The following is a 23,434-nucleotide window of genomic DNA, read 5'->3' on the forward strand; positions in this document are numbered from 1 at the left end:
TCAACTTCCTATTTTTCTCTCATTATGACTTCTTTCGTACTGATCTCTAACTTACGTGTCAGAGTGTAAACGTAAGAAACACTTCTTGTCTTTGCTTCTCATCGCTCTCTTTCTTTCCCTTGTGATTTGAGGTTTGCCTCCAATTAGGAGCTTGGCATAAATATTTGGCATGCCAGGTAAAGGCTATTCATTCATCAAGCTGAGCTATAAACCATGCTACCCAAAAAGAAAGCCAATGAAGAAAGAGAGATAGTCATGCCGGTTGCAACAGTAACACATAATAGTCAACCCACAAACCAACTTGCCCCACTATAGGTCAATCCAACTATAGAATAATTTCAAGCTTTAGCCAAACAAATACAAGCCTTGAAACAAAAGTTGTACACCATAACCCCACTTTAAGCTTTAAAGGTGTCCAATCTAGTCACCCCTAACCGACAGACTGCAGAAAGGTGACTGAATTATAAGGAAATAGAAGCTTCATTAGCTTTTCGAGAAGACAAACATGACATTCTGGTTGCCCACCACTACTTTAACCACAATTCAACACACACCACAACCCAAAAATCAAGACAAACGCACCTAGAACCCTAATTAGTAGAGACCTGAAGGCTTGAAAATGAGATTAAGGGCAAGCAGTTGCTTTTGAGGACAAGCTCAAGTTCCTAGAGACATCCCCCTTCACTAAAGAGATTGATAGAGTTATGCCCTCAAAGGGATTCAAAATGCCAACCTTGAAAACTTACAACAGTATATCCAATCCATTTGATCATTTAGCACTTTATACAACTAATATGATGATGTAGGGTACATATAAGGTTTTGATGTGCAAAAGTTTGGCCACTACCCTCAAAGGGACAACTCGATCCTAGAAGAGTAGCCTTAAGTCGATGTCGATTATGACATTTAAAGAGCTCAACCACTTTTCTTTTTCCATTTTGTGAGCAGTAAGAGAACTAAAAAAATAACATTAAGTTCGATGTCAATCCATCAAGGTAGGAATGAGTCTTTAAAAAATTATGTCATGTGTTTTAATGTGAAAACTCTACAAGTGAATGACCTAGAGGCCGTTGTAGTTGTCTTGACAAATGGACGTGATAATAAAGAATACCATCTTAAATTGACCTTAAAATTTAAATTTTAAACCTATTAAATATAATTCTTATATGAATAACTGAGTTAAACTCTAAATTTATCCTATTTAACATCTTTTGTCTAAAAATTAAACCACTAGTATCATACATAAATCTATTAACAATAGTGATGAATAAACATTAAACTTTTAATTTTAATCAAAGATTTAAATCGCGATCGGATAGCGATATAGCGGCCATTGTTTTGTAGTCATGCCACTATTTGTCATCGTTATTGAAAAAAAAATGGAGGAGAATTTGAATATCGTCTATAGCGGATATATCACGATTACGAATTGTGACGTAACGTTGAATAGCAGCAATAGCAGTCCTCTATTGCCTGCTACTCCGTTTTTCATTCAAAAATTCAAGAAAAAAATCTTCATTTGATTTTGTTTAAAAACTTAAAATAAAAACAGTAAGAAAGAAAATAAACATCAATTTACAAATTTATGAAGAAAAAACTTACAAAACTTAAACTTTCAAAAATATCAATCTTTCAAATTCAACTTCAATCAAAATCAACTATATGTAGTTTAAGGTAAGCAATTAATTTAACACTCAAATTACCTTTTTTTTTTAATTTCCAAATTTGCCATGATTTTGTGTGTTTGGGATTGGATTGGGTTACGGTGCATTGGTAGAAGGGGGCAGAAGTTGCTGGGACTTAAAATGAAAGACAAGAGATGAAAGTGAGACTTGAGGTTAATGAAGACAAGTAAAGAGCACATACTAGAAAAAAAAAAGAATTGAGAGATGGGGATGAGGATGAAGGTTTGGAGAAAAAAATTATTGAATGCAAGGTGAGGGGATGAGAAGTTGTGTGGGTTTATGCAATTTAGTTAAGAGATAGAGTAAGTAGACTTAAGGCTATTATTGTTGAAGATTACCCACAACATTAAGGTTGCCAAGTTTGATTTACTGTAAGCCCATAAAAAACAATTTTCTTGGCCCACAAATAGTAATGCTCTTACTTAATTTATGGATGTTCAACCACTTATTATTTGATTTATGCATAATATAGTTCGATAATAATTTGATGAGTACAAAAATTAAATAATTAAATATATCATTCATTATGATTATTTATTTTTTCACATATTTATTTATCTCTTGTTACTTTCTAATTATCATATGAATAATTTTTTAAATATAAATATTTTACTATAAATATTTTTTCTTAAATAAATAAAAAACATGATATGATATAAATTACTTTAAAAATCATAAAATAAGAGGTTTTATGATTAATAATTAAAATTATTGTATTTTATAGCAAGTTGAGCAAAATTTTAAAAAATTTACGACCATGATAATCGAAATGATCGCGAAGATCTCCATTATATCAATAATTGTAACAAATACGATAGAACCGAAAACGCGATCACTATCGCAATTTAAATATCTGATTTTAATAAAAAAATTTCTAACTTTAAGTGAAAAATTTTCAAAAATCTACCAAGTCCCCCACCTATACCAAAATTTGCCCATCCCCATCGTCCCCTCGTAATATAGAAAGTTAGTTAATCACGGCAAAACAGATAAAAGACAGGAATTTTAATTTTTTAATAGCTTAAAATAGTTTAGAAGAAACAACGCATTTACGCCTCTATATATAGTATAGTTCGTTTAATTAAATAAAATAATCAACTTTCTTTTTAACCTATCACATCTAGCCAGAGGAAGTAAGTTATGGATAATGGAATTTATATAAAAATTAAACGTGATGGAAACTACTGAAATAACGAGGATTTTAATCTTAATTTTTGTAGGAACATTCGCTCAGCATATGCGGATGCCAAAATTTTAATAAATAAGTGCCACATCTCACCTGTGAGGTGACTTGCCGGTATCTCCTAGGTTTTTTTATTTAAAAAAATAATTAGAAAAAAATAATTTTTTTAGAATTAAGATGAAGCAAGTTGCTTTCTATATAGACAGCTGTAATTATGCTTATTTCACATTTGATTTTCGGTGCAAATGAGTTATATTCCAAATGGACAGCAGTTTTGGACAAAGCAATTGGTACTTGACAATGAACAAGGACTTGGAGTTAGAGATAGAAATGCACTTCATCTCTTTTCTAGCACTTATAGTTACGTGTCCAACCCTGGCTGTCCACGATCAAGTTTATAAATAGCTTGTTCCTCAACAGGGGAAAAATTAAGGATGGGCAAGCCTGGAAATAAAATGATTTATTCCTAATAATTTGGTTCGAGGACTTCAACGAGAGCAAAATAATTTTTAAAAAAAAATTAAGAAGATTAAGATTTGAAGGAATTAATTTAATCCTTTTTGCTTCTCTTTTCTTGCTTAATTATCTCTTTATCTTTTAATATTTCCTCTTCTAGCTAGCACAATAGCGTTGAAAGCTAGGAAAATCTAGAAGATTAAGATTTTAGGAAATTAATGTAAACAAGTCAACTCTTTTTTTTTTTTAAGTAAGAAAACAAGGCAAATTAAATACTTTTGGAAAGTAAATCTTTAGATGACACAGATTCGAGAAATTTAAGTTTATAGTATCTTTTTTTAAATAAATAAAGTATGTAGAAGTCAAAAAAAAAAAAAAAAAAAAGAAAAATTCTCATAAAAGGAATGGGACAAAAGTGACAGTTAATAGCAACCTGTATCAATGTAACAATGTTCTGTCAAGAAATTAACCTAATTTGGCCACGTACAATTCTGCTATAAATATGAGCCCGGAAAATTCTGCCCATAAATATTATTGATCTTTCTTTCGTCCAACCTTGGAATCCTCGAAATGACAGAAACAAAGCTAGAAAATTAAGATATAAAAACCAACAAAATCCAAGACTTTATTTTGAAGTCGGCTGCCTTGGTATCACAAATGGACCAACGTTTAACACACTACGCATACAAATTATCCTTCATTCTACTCATTTTTTTCCTTGCTTTTCCTCCTTCTTCGTCCCAACTGCACCCTTTGGTCGCCAACTCGACGTTTCTTCACCTCAACTACACTGCAATATCTGATTTCCGTGTGCTCAATCGAAGAACTTTACTTCAATGTCCTGATCCTAATCCTTATCTCCAAATTAATGTTACCAACAACGCTGACCTCTCTGATGAAGAGTTTGTCACTGTCAATGTTAGCGGGGTTTTGCTTCCTTCGGAAAGTGATTGGGTTGCCATGATCTCACCTTCCAATTCTGAGTAAGATTTTCAGAGTCTTTCTAAGGTTGTATTTATTTTGTAGAAATTGATTTTCAAAAATATTTATATTTTTTAAAAAATTAGAGATTTTTTGTTATTTGGATAAGTTAATGAAAAATATTTTTTGTTGTTTGATTGTTTTATAAAAAATTAGTTTCTTTTTTCAAACAATATTAATATAACTATTAAAATATTAAAAATTATTTATTATTAAAGTATATTGAAATTATTTATTATTAAAATTATTAATACTCAAGAATAATTATATTTTAATAATAATATTTAATATTAAAATATTATATTAATATAAAAATACTTAAATTAATACTATATATTAGTCTTGATATTAATATTTTAAATAGTATTACCATTCTTAAAATATTTTTTTATTAATATTAAAATAGTAATATTTATTATAAAAACTTTTATACTATTAAAATATTTATATTTTATATTAAAAGTATCTGTTATTAAATCATAACAAAATTATTTTTTATTTATATTTATTATTAAAATAGTAATATAAATACCTTAATAAATAAAATATAAAATTATATATTTTAAACTAAAAATTGTAAGAAATTATTAAAAATATTCATATTCGAAAAATAATATTATTATATTATTTAACATTAATTATTAAAATAATAAAAAATATTATTATATATGTTATTATTTATTATTAAAATAATATAATACTATATATTATTGAAATATTAAAAATATTTATGTTTACTAATATACAAAATAAAAATATTTAAAATTGAAATATCAAAAGATTTTTAATTTTTAATTTTTAATTAAAATTAAATAAAATACTTTTATTAATATAATAATATTTCAAGTCAAATCAAATCAAATTCAAACTTAAAATATTATATTCAAAGTCTTACTTGAGTAAAATTATAAAAATATTAAAAGACTTTTAATATTAATTTGTTAATTTTTTAAGCAAAATTAAATAAAAATTATACTTAAACATATTGATAAATAGTTTTACTCATAGAAATCTTTTTTTTTTAAATTGTTTTCCCTTTTTGAAAAAGAAAAAATAATTTTCAAAAAATTATCTCATTTTTCGTTGACCAAATAATTATTTTTCATTGACCAGTTACTTTTTATAAAAAAAAAATCTAAATATATAAAAATTATTTTTTAAAAGTTATTTTCTATGAAACAAACGAAATCTAATTTGTAATTCTTTTTTCATGACATATTATATTTTTAGTTTCATGTTTTGCATTGATCTTTACTTTGTTTTGCCCTATATATTATATATAATGCAGTGTGACTACCTGTCCTGGAAGTGAGGCTTACTATTTACAGACTGGTGATACAAGCGCTCTTCCTCTCCTCTGCCATTATCCTGTTAAGGTAATTTTCAAATCATTGTTTGACAAATGATGTGAGTTATATATATATATATATATATATATATATATATATAAATATATATATATATATATCATTGGTGTGTGTTTCGGCGCGAGACTTCGTCAATCTTATGATCCTAATTACTCATTTCACACAAAATTACTCCTAATTATAAAATAGAAATTTATGTCTTTTGTAATTTAAGGAGCAGATTATAAAATAGAAATTTACACACAAGACATAATAGAACAAAGACTCAAACAAATACGTGTCTATTTCAAGATTAACATTCCAAAGTTTTATTCTACTATATTGATAAAAACAGCTATAAATCAACTAACATATATAAAGGTTCATGCTTCAAATAATTAGTTATGTCGACGAATTAGATATAGATTATCATTTCATTTTCTTTCAAACAATTTTTCCATGTTTTACTTTCATGATTTGCTCAATTTGGATCAAATTTTAAAACAAATATATTAATCATCGAACATTATATAAATTGTTTATTATTTGAAGCTTGAAAATTAGAATTGGATATAACATATGACTATCTATCAATTTCTTTCCTTCTATTTTTCTTCTCATTTTCTAAATTTGGAAAATAATATAGAATTTTGAAAAATGGGACATTAACTTTGAAAGGAAAGGAAAAATCAATTTAGTTTCCCAGCGTCCTTAATTATGTGGTTGGGATATATATACTTATTGAGTTTGGTTTTATACACAGACGATGTGACTTTTTAACTCTGCATGATTAAGATAATGCCACATGTTTTATTTCTTTACTTTTTTAATATATATTTCCTGTTTGTAAAGTTTAAAAACCTTTTAACAGTAGATTACTACATTGCAAACGTATGAAAAAGATCCACTTGAATTGATGCAGGCAAAGTATATGAGCAGTGATCCAGACTATCTAAGTTGCAAGAAGCAAGAATGCCAGAAATATGGCAACGACGGTAGTTGTGAGGTCACAACTTGCAGTGGCTCCGTAACTTTTCATGTCGTTAACATCAGAACTGACATCGAATTCGTGTTCTTTACTGGCGGATTCACAACGCCTTGCATTTTGACTAGGACCGACGCTCCTTTAAAATTTTCTAATCCTAATTCGCCATTGTATGGACATATCTCAAGCATGGATTCCACTGGGACATCGGTATGGAAGGGGTCAATATGTTTATTAGACTACATATATAAAGAAATGATTTTGTACACTTTATGAAGACAAATCTTATAGTCAAAGATGCTTAACTATCGATTTTCCTATAACGCATAATCAGTCAAATTTGATGATCAAAAAAGGATTGTCCTGAGTGTTAATTGCTTTGTGATCACTGGGGCTGCAGATGAGATTAACATGGGTTAGCGGGGATAAGGAACCTCAACAAGTTAAGTATGGAGATGGAAAATCACAGGCATCAGAAGTTACAACATTTTCATCTGATGATATGTGCAGTAAGTTCCAATTTGATACGTACCCTTCATTAGAGCTTCATTTGTTTAAACCATATTTGACATTTTCAAAAACCTTTCACTTACACTTTGTTGATTTCGAAATAGGTTCTATTGTACCAAGTCCAGCAAAGGATTTTGGATGGCATGACCCTGGTTACATTCACACAGCAGTGATGACAGGATTGCAGCCTTCAAGCACCTTCTACTACAAATATGGAAGGTATGGCAGGAAATTGATCTTATGATACTAAATAATTTCTCTCAATTTTCATTCTTGTCAAAAGCTGATACTTACTAGCTTGGCCCTTATTTTGTTCTATATCCATGAAAGAAATGTACAACATTGGGAATTTGGAGAGGGATTTGTGGTTTCAATTAGTAACCAAATAGCCTTACATTTTGTGATTCAGTGATTCAGTTGGATGGAGTGATCAAATTGAATTCCGGACACCACCGGCTGGAGGATCAGATGAACTCAAATTTCTTGTATTTGGTGATATGGGAAAGGCTCCACTTGATTCTTCTGCAGAGCACTACATTCAGGTAGAGATGCAAGTTAGCAATACAATGTGATTACTATTACTGAAAACTGTATCGGGTCAGTAATGGTATAGGAGGGATCTAAAACTTTTTTGGTAACAGCAATTCAATGTCCTAGTACCCACTAAAATCCTGAAATCACTTATGGGGCTATTGGACTAAACAATTGCTGCTATGTTTTTACTTTACCTGATCAAGAAGTTAAATTTCACAAGTTAATTTCGTTCATATGATAATCAAATTTGGATGGAACATATATATACACACTAAATATTATTTTAAGGCATTACTATGCTAATAATGAGGCTTATGTTTTCGTGGCACGTTCAGCCAGGATCAATTTCAGTAGTAAAAGGAATGGTTGAAGAAGTGGAAAATGGCAATGTAGATTCCATTTTTCACATTGGAGACATAAGCTACGCAACTGGCTTCTTAGTTGAATGGGAGTTCTTCCTCCACCTTATAAGCCCTTTGGCTTCTCAAGTTACTTACATGACGGCAATTGGAAATCATGAGAGGTAACTTTCTTGTCTAAAATCAGGAGAAATGGAAGTCAAGTCAATGCTATTAGGCGTTATTACCAATTTACCCACATACTTTTCAGGGATTATGTAGACTCAGGGTCATGGTACTCAGGTCCAGACTCGGGAGGGGAATGTGGAGTTCCTTATGAGACTTATTTTCCAATGCCAACCCCGGCAAAGGATAAGCCGTGGTACTCCATAGAGCAAGGCAGTGTTCACTTCACAGTCATTTCAACAGAACATGACTGGACAGAACAGTCTGAACAGGTAAAACTGAACATGCCCTTCCAACAAAGGATTTCTCCAATCTTTATCATCTTGTGTTGACGTCAAAATTTTGACAGTATCAATGGATGAAGACGGACATGGCTTCAGTTGATCGATCAAAAACACCTTGGTTAATTTTTACTGGGTAAGTTAAAAAGTCTGTAAAATGAATCCAATGCCTCGATATGCATATAGAAATTCAGAGACTCACAGATTCCCTTGGTTTGTTTCCAAAATGCAGGCACAGGCCCATGTACAGTACTCTAGGCTCTGATGATAAATTTCTGAAAATCGTGGAACCCCTTCTCCTGAATAACAAGGTAAAAACCTCTGGCTTCATTATTCATCAAGTTAATTGGTTCAGTTTCCTATATATTTTTTGCTAAAAATGATTACAAGAGAACATGAATTAGGTTGATCTGGTCCTTTTTGGCCACGTACATAATTATGAGAGAACATGTTCGGTCTATAATTCTGAATGTCTGGCAATGCCAACGAAAGATGAAAATGGAATAGACACGTATGACAATAGCAACTACACTGCACCTGTGCAAGCTATTGTTGGAATGGCCGGCTTCAGTCTCGACAAATTTCCTGATGATGTAAGTTTAGAAGGAATGTCTCTGCAGTCCATACTCGTATTTATTTCATGATTAGGTAGAAAAAATAATCTGTTAATCATCCATGAGCAGGCGGCTAGTTGGAGTTTGTCGAGGATTTCTAAATTTGGCTATGTTAGAGCACATGCAACAAGGGATGAGCTGAAATTAGAGGTTGGCAATTAACACACTTTAAGACTCACTATGAATTCAGATAAAAATATAAAGATTAATGTTGGAAAATGCTTCTGTTTCTAATTATTTCATGCATTTCCTTCTTTCTTTTTGCAGTTTGTGAATTCAGATACCAAAGAAATTGAGGACAGCTTCCGCATCACCAAAAAGCAAAGTAGCCTGAGAGCAAGATAATCAATTAGAAAGCTGGATTCAATTCAGGCCGCACTGCCTCCGCAGAAAATTAAAGGGCCTATGATCCTGTTCATTAGAATAGTGTAGTGGTTGAAATTGTATCTTTTTTATTACTCCAAAAATATATATGGAATAATATATAAAAAGTAGGAAGCTTTAAAAAAAATTTTAAGTATTTAACTCAATAAATGATATATGTTTTTATTAATTCCTTAATGAATTAGTTCGAATCCCTACCATTTTTAATATAAAAAAAAAAAAAAACAAATTTGACTCTCTTTTTCATTTTCTCTTTGAAGAAAAAAAAAGATTTCAGGGAATTAGATAAAATAAAGAAAAACAATGTAAAATTAAAGTAAATAATACCAGAAAAGGAAAAATCCTATTAGAGGGGACAAAGTGATGGTTGATAACAAACTCTAGGCATGAACGTAACATTACTGTTCCATCAAGAAATGCCCCCCTAGAATTCGCTTATGCACCCTTAAATATTCCAACATGCACGAATTCACTTTCAGTTTAACCTTAAATTCTGTCAAAAAAAAAATTTTGAAACTTCCATCTTTCTCACCGTGTCCAAATCCTGATTGCCGGAAATGCCAGACACAAAGCAAGACTACTCATATATAACCTTTTTGCCTGCCTCATACATGGTCACAAATTCATTGTTTCGCTCCAATGGAAGAACCCTTTTCTTGTCTTTTCAAATTATACCATTTTCTTGTCTTTTCAAATTATTCATTCTTCTCCTTTTATTCTTCTTCTTCTTCTTCAGTTTTCCTTGTTTATCTTCTTCTTTCCGGTTGCATCCCCCGGTTGCCACCTCAACCATCGTACATCGCAATTACACTGCAATATCTGACTTTCGTGTGGTCAATGGACGAACTTTATTTCAATGTCTTGATCCAAACCCTCTTCTCCAAATTAATGTTAGTAGAAATTCTAACCTCTCCAATGAAGTGTTTGTCGCTGTGACTGTTAGCGGAGTTTTGCTTCCTTCGAATAGAGACTGGATTGCCATGATCTCACCTTCCTACTCTTAAGTAAATTTTTCTAGTTTTTCTTTTTATGTTCATTTTGTGAATCAAAAAACTTTGTTTCACGTGAAATCATATTTTTCGTTTCAACTTTCAATATGCTTTGCTTCTTCGTTCTTTTGCCTTGTTGCGTATGTAGCATTGAAACTTGTATCCAGAGTAAATCGTTTTATGTGCAAACCGTTGACATTGGTAATTAAACCTCCTCTCCCCTGCCATTATCCAGTTAAGGTACATAATTTCGGTTTTATTGCTCAACCAAAAAAAAATTTTTTTGACAGTTCATGTTATCATTAATGTGGAATGTCATAATTAACTTAGCAAAAAATTGTGGGTGTTCGTAGTTGAAAAGCCTGCTACCACTTACTTTCATGTGATGCTCTATATTCAGCTAAATGGACTGTGTAAATGTAAAAGAAACAAAACAATTGAACTAACATGCCTGATAAATATTGTGAGTCACCTATCTGACCTTTGTTGATTGTGTATATCGAAAATCTTTCCATTTTTCAATTCCGTGGGTGGCAAAGAATATCAAAAAAATTAACTGCTCTAGTGGTGTGCCCCTCTAGCTCATAGCTGAAGCCACTCTGAGTCATATAATTATTAAATTAATTATTACATTACCACTCACCAAACTAATTACCCCATTTACCTTTAATTTTGCTTGTTTAAACTCTTACCCTTCTTGTTGGTTGACCCTTTTGTAAGAAGTGCGAACAAAACCAATAGAAATAATTAAAATTACAATCATCAACCCTTGACCATTCTCAAGAATTTCTAATTTTATCTGAGATGTCTTCAAACGACCCAACATTGATGTCCAGGGTTCAAGTCTATGTATATAACCAGCTAACAAAAAGTCCTTAATATTAATTTTTTTCTCCATGATTTACAAATTTCCACCTGTCTTGTATTGGTGTAAAAACAAGCCAAACAGAGACGGCCAACTTCCTATTATCATATCATATAAATCGATGTGTCATCAAGAAATGCAACAAAAATCAAGCCTTCACATAAAAATGATAGTTTGCTAACTGCTTGACGAGACCTAGACTATATTTAAAGGAAAGGAAAGAAAAGCACTAGAAACATTGTAATCCTTACTTTTTTTAATATTTCAATTTGAGAGGAAAGTTAAGGAAAAAAAAGTTTTAAAAAATTTATTTTTATGAAAAAATTATTATATTTATATTTTTATTATGACATTAAATTTAATTATTATATTTATATTTAGATTTAATTTCTTTTATAAATATTTTATATAACATCACAGTTTATAAATATTTTATGATTTTTAAAGTTTTAACAACAAAACAAATCAAATTACTATCAAAATAAATTAAAAAATTAAATTAAATATAAAATTAAGAATAAATCAATAATTAGTTAATATATCTTATCGTATTAAACATGTTTAATTTTATTCAGAAAGATTTGTTTATGCAAATTAAGTAGTATAAAGATATATTTATATATTATATGTTACTTTATTTTTTTTAAAAAAATGTTATAATTGAAAAAAAAATTATAATGAATTTTTTTCACTATTTATTCAAATAATAATCGTTAAAAATTTTTTTATTAATTTTAATTATCCAAATAAAAAATGCATGTACTATTTTTTTTATTAATATTTATCTAAATTTAAGAATATTGTCACTTAGTATTTAAATGTGAGACGCCAATTCATGTGTCATAATAACTGACAGATACCCATTTTTTCGTTTCTGTTTTTTCTTTTTTTGTTCTGTGTATGAGATACTAAAACAGCCAACTAAAATGGCAGCTCACCTGATCCGACACTTATAACGTGTAGGATGTTAATTTTATGTAATTACGAATTAAGAAAATGTAGCCATCTGCATATAATAATTTATTCAGCAATTAGCAACCACAAAGATTTTCGTACTCTTCAAACATGTTTTCCCTTTTCTCTTACATGATTAATTTGTTTATCTTTTGAAATGGCAATCAAATTTTCTAAATATTATTCATGAAAAATGATTTTATATTATCAGAAAATCAAAATGGAATATGACAAGATGACCAACTCCCTTGTTTCTCATTTTTAAAAATCGATTATAGGAATTGTGCAGGCAAAATTTGTGAGCCGTGATCCAGTCTATCTCAGTTGCAAGAAGAAAGCATGCAACAAATACAGCAATGAACAATGCGAGGTCACAACTTGCAGCGGCTCCGTAACTTTTCATGTCATTAACATAAGAAGTGACATCGAATTTGTGTTCTTCACTGGTGGGTTCCTTAAGCCTTGCGTTTTGAAGAGGACCACCAACCCCTTGAAATTTTCAAATCCCAATGCACCTTTGTATGGGCATCTCTCAAGCACAGATTCCACTGGAACATCGGTAATTAGCATCCATGCATATTAATCAGTTCTCTAAAGACTGTAATACTAAGACATTAAGTTTCCAATCCAGGGAACTTGATTTGATGAAGTATAATTTGTTTTTACCGAGTGTGTTAAACTTCCCTTGAGTGTCACCTGACTGAGCCTAGTAAATGAAGATAAGGCAGATTTTACCACGAGACATGAGCTTGTTCATGGAGAAGTTGATGATTCTGCTTATCAGAAATCAGCTGGGAGTTTTGTTGTAATGCTGCAGATGAGATTAACATGGATAAGTGGGGACAAGAAGCCTCAACAAGTGAAATAAGGGAATGGAAAATCACAGACATCAGAAGTTACAACTTTTTCGCGGGAGGATATGTGCAGAGAGTTCCGAATTTGTACTCTTCATGGATATCATGTTGGCTTAAATTAATTCTAAACCGTATGTGACAATTAATTTCATAAACATTTTTTTTTCACTTACATTTATATGTTGATTGTAAAATGGATAGGTTCTATTGTTGTACCAAGTCCTGCCAAGGATTTCGGTCGGCATGACCCTGGTTACATTCATATGGCAATGATGACAGGACTTCAGCCTTCAAGCACCTCCTACTACAAAGATGGAAGGTATAACAGGATCATGATCTTATGATAACTGGATAATTCCACTCAAACTTTGTTCTTGATACAAGCTGATAATGGTTGTAGGCTGCTATTTTGCTCCCATATTCATGAAGGACATATGTATTCCTTTGCTAATTTGGAGAGATATTTGGGGGTTTCATCTGAGAAACAAACTATCCTTGTATTCTGTGATGCTGTGATGCGATTGGATGGAGTGATCAAATTGAATTCCGGACTCCACCAGCTGGAGGATCAGATGAACTCAAATTTCTTGTTTTTGGTGATATGGTAAAGGCTCCTTTTGATGCTTCTGCTGAGCACTACATTCAGGTAGAGACACAGTTCAATGTGATCACTGTCACAGAACATTTGACCTGGATATGTAGGCCACATCTAACTTTTTCTAAACTTGACCATCATTTCTGGAAAACTGGCTTGCTTAATCCTGAATTATTTCCAATATGTCATTTGAATTTCACATAATTGTAATAGTTAGTCCTCTAAACAAAATCCAATGGTGCAATCCCATAAATTTTAATGGTACAAATATATGGTGTCACTATTTATGCACCAATGAGGCTTGCACGATTGTGACACATATGGCCAGGATCTCTCTCAGCGGTAAAAGGAATGGTTGAAGAATTGAAAAATGGCAACATAGACTCCATTTTTCACATTGGGGACATAAGCTATGCAACTGGCTTCCTGGTTGAATGGGAGTTCTCCCTTCACCTTATGAGCCCTTTGGCTTCTAAGGTTTCTTACGTGACAGCAATTGGAAACCATGAGAGGTAAATTTCTTACCTACTAGCAGTATATAAAAGATTGTACGCTCAAAATTGCAGATGACTACACTCTAATCAATATTTACTAATTATGATTGATCACAAATGATCAAGTTATCCAGTAATTAATTAAAATCATCATCAGAACATTTTCACACTCTGAGATGTTTGCTACAATTTATAAGAAAAAGAATTAAACGAGATTTTATTTCTTTTATTCATAAATTAGTTATGTATTGATGATGAAGATAAATGGAAAGATCTGCAAATATGCATCAAAACAGTTTACCTCCCACCTTTCATGGATTATGCAGGTTCAGGATCTTGTTAACCGACTCCTGACTCTGGCGGAGAATGTGGAGTTCCTTGTGAGACCTATTTCCCTATGCCAACTGCAGCGAGGGATAAGCCATGGTATACCATAGAACAAGGCAGTGTTCACTTCACAGTCATTTCAACAGAACACGACTGGACAGAAAATTCTGAACAGGTAAAATTTAGCCTACCTTTTCCTTAGTATTAAGTTTTGATATTACACTGATGTATGTAATTGACATGGTTTCAAATTTTTCAAAGTACAAATGGATGGAGAAGGTCATGGCCTCAGTTGATCGATCAAAAGCACCTTGGTTAATTTTTACAGGTCAAGTTAAAGGATATGAATATTTCCAAGAAATGCCTTGGTCTGTGGAGTGGTCACAGAATTCACTGATTTTTAGGACTTATCAACTGCAACATTTGCACGCAGGCATAGGCCCATGTATAGCGGCTATATTGGCCTAGGCAGTACTGAAGTTAATTTCCGTAATGTCGTAGAACCAGTCCTGCTGGATAACAAGATAAAAGCGTCTTCTAGCTTCATTAATTTGTGAATTTGGTATTGGATGCTGTAACTGATGGTTTGAAACCATGAGGTAGGTCGACCTGGTTCTTTTCGGTCATGTTCATAATTATGGGAGGACATCTTCCATTTACAACTCTCAGTGCCTGGCAATGCCAACGAAAGATGAAGATGGGGTATAGACACGTATGGCAATATTAACTACAAAGAACCTGTGCAAGCTATTGTTGGAATGGCCGGCTTCGGTCTGGACAAATTCCCGCTCCTTGTGAACCAAAAGTCTATAGAATTTTATTCACAATTAGTGTTATCCAGAGAAAATCATCATCTGCTCAATATTCATGAAAAGGCAACTGATTGAAGCTTGACAATGATTTGTGAATTTGGTTGTGCTAGAGCACATGCAACAAAGGATGAGCTAACGGTAGAGGTTTGTAGTATTTTCTAATAAACATAAAGAAAGATTATTAGACAGTTTTTTGCTAATTCATGGATTTCTTCACCTATTGCAGTTTGTGAATTCAAAAACCAGAACGGTCATGGACAGCTCCCTATCACCAAAAAGCAAAATGTTTCGAAATCAGATAATATGAACTAGCCGGATTATGGAATTAGACTCTTAAATTAAAGAAAATTGGAGAAATCTATTAAAAAAACAATTTTTTTTTTTTGTTGAGTATTTGAATGCCATAGTAGAAAAAGAAAAGTTGAAAGTGCAACTATCATATAGAGCTATGTATAGCCTCAAAGTGCATACACATACAAGCTATTTACAATATTGAACTTCAAATAAACAATCATTCACAGAAAGCTTCAACGGAGACAACTCTTATTTAGAAGATTACAATTTACAAAAGATCTGCCTTGGTCAATCACCCCAAACAAACCGAAAAATGTTCTTACTAGCAACTGAGCTCACCATGTTACTCTGCTTCCTTAGCATATCCTCTTGCGCGCATACATCACCCTCCTTTCCAAACACCAATAATTGACCAAAGTCAGTAAAACTTATAGATAAACATAAAATAAATTAAGATGACCTTGACAAAATAACTTTAGAGGCTAAAACAAAGTTCTTGACAATACCAGCATAGGCCATGGCATTGTGGACTTCCATGCACAAAACCTTTGTTCTTCTTAATACAATTTGCATAGAAATTGGGCAGTGATTTCAATGCAAATTAAGAGCCGGACAATTCAATTTCTGGTGACTGGGGAGTCAAGATTATCATCTTGCAACAACTCAATTTGAATAAAAAGTTTATATATATATATATATACACACACACACAAACGTCATGAGCATAATATGTTCAGCAACTAGTCCACCTTGTTACGTCTTTGAATTTTATACCTTTTACAACAGTAAATGATTGATTAATATTTATGACCCACCAGCACCAAGCCCCTTCTATTAATTCTCCTTTCTAAACCACTAACTATAGGCACTCTTATGCAGATCGATGACTATGTTGTGAACTTGTGATGCCACTTTTTAACCTCAGAAGCACAAAATCCTAGCCAGAACTATTAATTTTATCATATAAAGCTCCTAGCTCCAACATAGAAACAAGTAACTCACTAGGAAAGAGTAAGCACAGGCAAGAGATGCTAGTGTTGGGTACAAATCCACAACAGCTATGGCAACCTCCTCAGTCACCTGCGGTACCTGAGATTAAATGATTCAAAATGTTACCAACAAGGTCAATCACTTAAAAAAACCGTTAATCTGTTATACTTAAAAACGGTATTTAAGTTATACATCAACATAATTATTTATGCCCACATATGAACCAGGTTCATGATTAGCATATAAATCCCACATGTCCACAACTGACCAATAAAACAATGTCTTTAATGTTGATACCCCTAACAGAGACAAAATAGAATCTTAATGGATAAGACAACATCCTAAAGCAGATTATCAAAACCTACTGCTAATTAAATAACAATATTAGAGAAGATGATGCTAGTTCCTGCACATTATATAAAGAAGCATATCACTTACAATCATTGCACTACAATTAACCAATCACAATTCAGAATTGTGTGGGATCCATCAAAATTTTAAATAGAACCCACACTTTAAGTGGTAGACCCCTACATAATTCTTTATTGTGATTGGACAATTGTAGGATTGTTATGAAAAGAATTGTAGGTGAAATGCGCTCATTATATAGGCATAGAGGCATATGTTAGGACTGATTAACCACTCTAAATGAGTTCAAATAAATGATCTTACCACATTACTACTAAACCATAACCTTTCCTTAATGAAAGAACAGATATACCTGCATAAGTTGAATGGAAAATACATCATTGACTGTCATTTTATCCAGCTCTTGGCACCTTTCGACAAATTCATTAAAAGGAGGACAGACCCCAGTGCATCTAGACTGATCCTCAAGCAGATGCAGTTTATAATATTGAGTTATAGCTTGAGTCAGATAAGCATACTTCCTCAGCGTATCAAGTAAACCACTTGTTCTATGAACATCAAACCCCTCCAAAATCTCTGTAGTGAAGCACCTGCATAAAGTAAGAAAAGAGTAAGACAAGAAATAAAAGCATTTGGCTTGTGGTTGGTGCATGATCTCCCTGATCAAAGAACGGGGTTTGAATCCCTCAATTCCACAAATGAAAAAAGCCTTCACAATCACTAGCACATAGGAACTGGGGAAGGGGAGAGAGAAAGTTGATTTCCCTTCACTGTTCTAGAAAATCAGTTTCATTGTTCAATTTTAGATTTATGATTGAGTAACAACTCTAAAGATAACAATTAATAATAATGATAAAAAAAAGACTGCAAGGATAAAAGTGTTAATATCCAACAACAAATGATAGAAACAGTTTCTTTGGGAAGTAAAAAGACAGATAACCAGTAGAAAGTAAAGTGATCCCTAAAAGTATATCTAGAAAAAATCTTACGCTGTTTTGATGCTTTCAGAAGCTTCTGAAGAATTCGGGTCACCTTCCACAAGATATATCAGCTTCTTAAGTCCAGATCTCTTGCAAAATGCAAAGGAAAAAATGTCAAGATGGCAAAATTAAGTTGAAAAGTAAGCATAAACAAAAACTTGCACCAACTCCAATTAAATTTATATTTGAAAATGGAAACGCAAAGCACAGTGCTAGTCTAGACAAGAAAAGGTGAAACCGGATCATGTAAATGTACTTGCAGTTATGTATGTTTGTTGTGAATTTTATAGGTACAAACACCAATGGTAAAAAGAAAATTAGAGGAATCAGTAATCAATTTCACTTCCTTATTTTTATCCACATCTCTTATTTCTTCAATTCAGTCCATAAAAGTTACTAGCAACCCCTTAAACAATTTAAAACTTTGAATATTTGGATGAGAAGACCGTGTCTTCAACATGCATCAAGTTGCTAGAAGAACAATATGACCAGAACTTTGTGCAATTTAAAGAAACATACTACACAAGAGCTGCCATAAGAAACCGAAGATAAGTCCCAACCAAAACAAACCAATATAACATCAACGGCTTGTGTTAACAATCCATCAGAAACCTTATCACCTACTCGGGAAGAGAATAAGGAAAAAGAGAGACAAGGATCTCTAAGGGCTAAAGGTTTCTAGTAAATTTAGGTTTATGAATATTGTTTGATATTGGTAATGCTAGTGCATCTTATGACTGTAAACAACAAGCTTGCAATCAAGGAAGGTCAACTAAAACATGCAGACTCCTTTAGGATTATTGTAACTTCAAAATGGTCAGGTTATAGGCATTTTAACAATACAATACAACAGGAACATTTGTAGTTGGTACAATTCAAGCAATAAACATCACCATTAATTATGAGACCAAAATCATGAATTATTAAATTTAGGAATCAATACCAGAAGCCTTAGCTTCTGATCCCTGTAGCGATTATCCCGTATCGAAGAGCGTAAATCATCAACTTTCTTCCTCTCAACAATAAAGTCTAGAACATATTCACTGGAAAAATGTTTATGGCGAGCTATCCAGATTCCATCTCCAATAGGTAACCGTCTAACCTGGAGAAAAGTCACTTTGTAAATAACTGTATTTAATATATCATGTAATACCGGTAAAGAAACAAGAATTCATCTGTCAACTGCAAGAACAGTTTACTGCAAATTCTAGTAGAAACTCAGGCTTGTTCAGATGTAGGCATCATAACTAACCAGAGCAAAAATGACATACAAACATCAATCCAGAACTAATATATATTTAAAAATCTAGTTGTTATATTTACCAGGATCCCTGTGCTGAACAGATACCCATGTTTTAACACTCATGCCTGAGTCTGACAGCAATCCTCAATAACTTACTAAAAGGCACAAAAGCCAAATTGGAAATTCAAAAAAAAAAAAAAGGCTAGATTTAAAAGCCTTTTCCAATACTTTCAGCTTTGGGACTAATTTGACTCACACAGCGACTCATCTTCTTCTTTCATGTGAAACTTTATCTTAAGACACTAAGGCTGGTACAATTCCTGGATAATTACTGCCTCAAGGAGGTACCACTCAACATTCAGTTAATTACTCTTAATACCATTTTGCTGCAGCCAAAGAATCAAAGATTAACATTGACAAACTCTTTAGTAATAAAAAATATGAAGATAAGATAAAAATTTGCCATGAACCACTAATTTTTAAGGAAAAAAATTGGCTGCTAATAGAGACGGTGGAGTTTAAGCCAATCAAAATGTTGAAAATGCTCTTAACACGTGATGAGAATAGCTTGCAAATAACTGCCAGCCATCAACATAGAAAGAAGATTAAGCCAGGCTCTTAATTTATTACAAAATTAAGATGCAAGTAAAGGATATAAACAGGAACTAAAAGCTCACATTTATTTTGATTTTGAATTCAGAGCAAATCTTCTCTAACATTTTCTTGGAGCGTGCACTGTAAACCGCAAGCCATATTAACATTGCTCACTGCCCCATAAGTTGAAACTTGAAAGAGCACATCCAATAAAATAGCAATGATATGAAGTTACTAACCCTCGACTGATAAATTGCTCTCGATCATCTAATATTAAGATTACTTCATATACATCCGGAAATCTCTCCCCAAAGCTCAGAGGTGGAATACTTAAAACATTCGTATTCGCTTCCAGACCATCCGAACTTGGCTTCTGCACAGATAATTTTAAACCATTAACCAGGATGATGAGCAGCTTTTCAAGCAAGTTATAAAGAGAACTCACGAAGAAAGGGCAAAAGGTAACCAGAACTATTAATGAACAACCTATATTCAACATTAAGAAATTTTGAGATCAAGAAATCATTTGCGATTAGTAGCATATCAATTCCCTTTAATATTACTTGCTAAGTATAGAAAACTCAAAAAATACATGCATGTTAACAAAGTCTGAACTGTTTGAATTTGACTGGATCATTTCTTATATCCGTTTACAGGAAACTATCATCCTTAGGCTCTGGCACATCATAAGGCAGAACTACTTATCACATGCCACATGTCTAACCAAAATATTTTTTCTTTTTCCTCCGCCAATTTTTCTTTTCTTTTTCCAGGTAAAATTCCCGGTGCATGAGATCTCATCATAACATATCTGAGACACAGCTGCAAGATAATTGAATTGACACAGATGTAAGATAATTGAATTGCCATTGACCAATAGCAAACATACAGAGGAAGAACAAGCTCTCAAGGCAAACAAATTTGGCATATCTCCACCATTGTTACTTAAATCCCTCTGAGTACTCTGCATTCCAACACGAGCTTCTTGCCCTGAGCATTTATAGAAAAAGAATCATATCATGTCCCATAATTTTCCATGATTAAATTGATAATCTCTATGTTATTTGTTAAGTAATATTCAAACAGGCAATAACTAACCATAAACTTGATCTTCTCGAAGACAACACAGGACTGCTGGCCAAAGTGAAGATATCTCCTTGTTCTTGGAAGTTTCAGAGACTTCAGCAAAAGCACAAAGAACTTGTTCCTTAGAGTACCCCATGCGAGTGCACTACAGAAAGGAAATCAAAAGACCAGAAAGAAAAACCCTCTAAGAGAACAAGAGAACAGAATAAAAGAAGTCAACACTAGAATGTTCAGGAGCACAAGGAGTGAACATAAATTCCCATATGCTGTAAATTCTACAGATTGGTAACAATGTCTTGTGGTCTAAGAGACTGACACTTGAATCTGAAACTATAATTATCTTCGTAAATCAACTGAAATTTCAATCAGAAGTATCTCAGTTGACAGATACCCTTTCAAGAGAATCAAGCGGAACATCAATGGATTTTTTCTGCCGAAAAGCAGCTTTTGCATTTGTCTCTTCTCTACCCAAATCAGAATGACAAAAGTCCTGAACAGATGCATTCTGTGTGTCTGGTTGAGAAAGCCTTTCCACATTAACCAAAATTTCTAAGGGATCTTCCATTTTAGATTTCATGAGACATTCACGAGCTGCTTCCTTGCCTTCTGGTGTCAGCATGTATCTGCAAAACAGAATTGCATTTCATACATAAAACACCAATGAAAACACTAAACACTAAGCAATCACGTGCAGAAAACCAAATAAAGTTAAGAATATGTTTAAGTAAAAGGCTCATGCATTATTCAAAAGGAATAAAAGAAACCAAATAAAATCCATACTTTGCTGGGCAACTCGATTTCACAACAAATCCCTTTTTTATCAGGGTTGACATGCAGCTCCATCCACTATACCAGTCCCTTAGAGAACTTCCAACTTGGCTAGGTTTCCCTTTTCCCTTCTCTGGCCTAAGAATGTATAATTCCAGTTTATAAACCACAAATCAAACTCGAAAATCACTAAAAGTCTTGAGAAACAAATTCGCAATTAAATATGAAGAATCAACATACACAATTGGCGCCCGAGAAAGCCCACTTGCTTCAGCTGCATCAATAAGATCCTGCTTATGCATAAATTCATTCCCATCTGCAGTCTCCCTAATGACAAGGCACATTCATCTGAAACTTCAAATCTATATAGAAAAAAAATATGACAGAACCAATTTACATAAAAAGGTATATAAATACCTGTATAGAGTAATCAACAATGCATATGCCACAGAATTCTTTTGAGGCAAATAACGTCTGTTTCCTTTACTTTTTTTACCTAAACAAGCATTAAAGAAGAATTAAAAAGGAAGAAAATTCAACAATTCAAGTGGACCAATACATAAAAAGAATTTACATAAAAAAAACACCAGAATTACATGTACCCTTTCTAGTTATGTCTTCTGGTTCTGAAAGTTCAGAACCACTGTCAAAATAGCCACGCATAAGCACCAGAATCCATTTCCCAATACCTCTATACACAAATATAAACCAGATTATTCCAAGAAAAAAGAAAAGGACAAATGAGAGAGCAAACAGGTCCTGGAATCATACAAATAATGCCAGGCAAAAGAAACAACCCAAAGAGACCAATTTTACTTTCTTTAAAAACGCAAATGATGAGAAGAAGAAAAGAGCATACTTTACGTCATTGAGATCTTTGAGTGTCTTGATGGGATGCTGAGCCTTGCAAATGTTGTTGTACGCCTTTGAAAGAGTCATGTCAGTGTTTTCTTTTATCCCTTTGGGTTTATCTGCTAGCTCTTGCCTCTTTTGCAGCAAGTAGTTTGCTAATTCCTCATTCTCTGGACACACTACTTGCCTATTTTTCTCCATCTCTTTCTGAGTTTTGCTCAATTGCCAAGCCTAGCGGTTTTGGTTGAGAAATGTGAGATTTTTTTTAGGGTTTTTTCGAATTGGAGATTGCGGAGATAGAGGAGTGTTGAGAATTGAAAGTGAGCATAAAAACGCGCCAGCTTTTTCTGGGCTTCGATTCGAATTGTTTTCAAATTCTGAGACTTCCTAATTCATGTATCTAAAAAATTGATTTAGAAGTTAAACCAAATAATATGGGTAAGACCTATCTTGATCCGATCTGATTCGGCCCAATTCATCCAAATGATACCTTCACTCTTCAGAACCCAGGCGAGCCCCCAGTCATTTGTGGGGCAGGTGGCACAATTTCATTCATCATTTTTAATAAAGTTTCCATGCTGTTCCCGCACCAGACGAAAGCTCTCCCTCCCAGCACTTTCTAGAAAGAAAATATCTTTATAGATAAAAGAAAATATCTTTCTAGTCTTTGCCAGATCAACGGATCATCAACCCTCGTCTCTGAAGCGTTTATCCATAACCCAACCATATAATTCCACTGTCAGGACCATGTATTGTACATACACGTGTCCCCATCAATTCACCGATTTACCGGCTGCTGCCCGAAGGTCTTCCCAAGCCTTAGGCTCGGACTTCGAATCGAGCAACTTTATGCTCTTTTTATGCGGCCTTTGTCTCTCCATTTTC

The 23,434-nt window shown here is 32.8% G+C and overlaps 2 protein-coding genes and 1 pseudogene across 2 annotated transcripts; 2 read left to right on the forward strand and 1 right to left on the reverse strand.

Moving 5' to 3' along the window:
• The first annotated feature begins 3,694 nt into the window (after nucleotides 1–3,694).
• LOC111294792 (putative inactive purple acid phosphatase 27) lies at nucleotides 3,695–9,539 on the forward strand. Its single transcript, XM_022888156.2, has 13 exons — nucleotides 3,695–4,307; nucleotides 5,594–5,681; nucleotides 6,574–6,846; nucleotides 7,037–7,145; nucleotides 7,251–7,365; nucleotides 7,556–7,688; nucleotides 8,016–8,203; nucleotides 8,290–8,476; nucleotides 8,554–8,621; nucleotides 8,718–8,796; nucleotides 8,890–9,078; nucleotides 9,169–9,249; nucleotides 9,367–9,539. The coding sequence occupies exons 1-13, from the start codon at nucleotides 3,982–3,984 to the stop codon at nucleotides 9,442–9,444; spliced, it is 1,914 nt and encodes a 637-aa protein (XP_022743891.2). The 5' UTR covers nucleotides 3,695–3,981; the 3' UTR covers nucleotides 9,445–9,539.
• Nucleotides 9,540–9,740: 201 nt separating this feature from the next.
• On the forward strand, nucleotides 9,741–15,680 carry LOC111294127 (putative inactive purple acid phosphatase 1; annotated as a pseudogene).
• A 100-nt stretch (nucleotides 15,681–15,780) lies between these two features.
• MUS81 (Restriction endonuclease, type II-like superfamily protein) lies at nucleotides 15,781–23,391 on the reverse strand. Its single transcript, XM_022887308.2, has 15 exons — nucleotides 22,557–23,391; nucleotides 22,300–22,388; nucleotides 22,115–22,193; nucleotides 21,938–22,024; nucleotides 21,710–21,835; nucleotides 21,321–21,552; nucleotides 20,942–21,074; nucleotides 20,733–20,833; nucleotides 20,083–20,216; nucleotides 19,927–19,984; nucleotides 18,950–19,108; nucleotides 18,016–18,095; nucleotides 17,379–17,616; nucleotides 16,670–16,756; nucleotides 15,781–16,057 (listed from the first exon to the last, which is right to left on the reverse strand). The coding sequence occupies exons 1-15, from the start codon at nucleotides 22,748–22,750 to the stop codon at nucleotides 15,956–15,958; spliced, it is 1,899 nt and encodes a 632-aa protein (XP_022743043.2). The 5' UTR covers nucleotides 22,751–23,391; the 3' UTR covers nucleotides 15,781–15,955.
• Nucleotides 23,392–23,434: the final 43 nt, after the last annotated feature.

This window comes from Durio zibethinus, chromosome 14 (genome assembly GCF_047325235.1).
Source record: "Durio zibethinus cultivar Kanyao isolate XHJ-2024 chromosome 14, ASM4732523v1, whole genome shotgun sequence".
Classification (NCBI taxonomy): domain Eukaryota; kingdom Viridiplantae; phylum Streptophyta; class Magnoliopsida; order Malvales; family Malvaceae; genus Durio; species Durio zibethinus.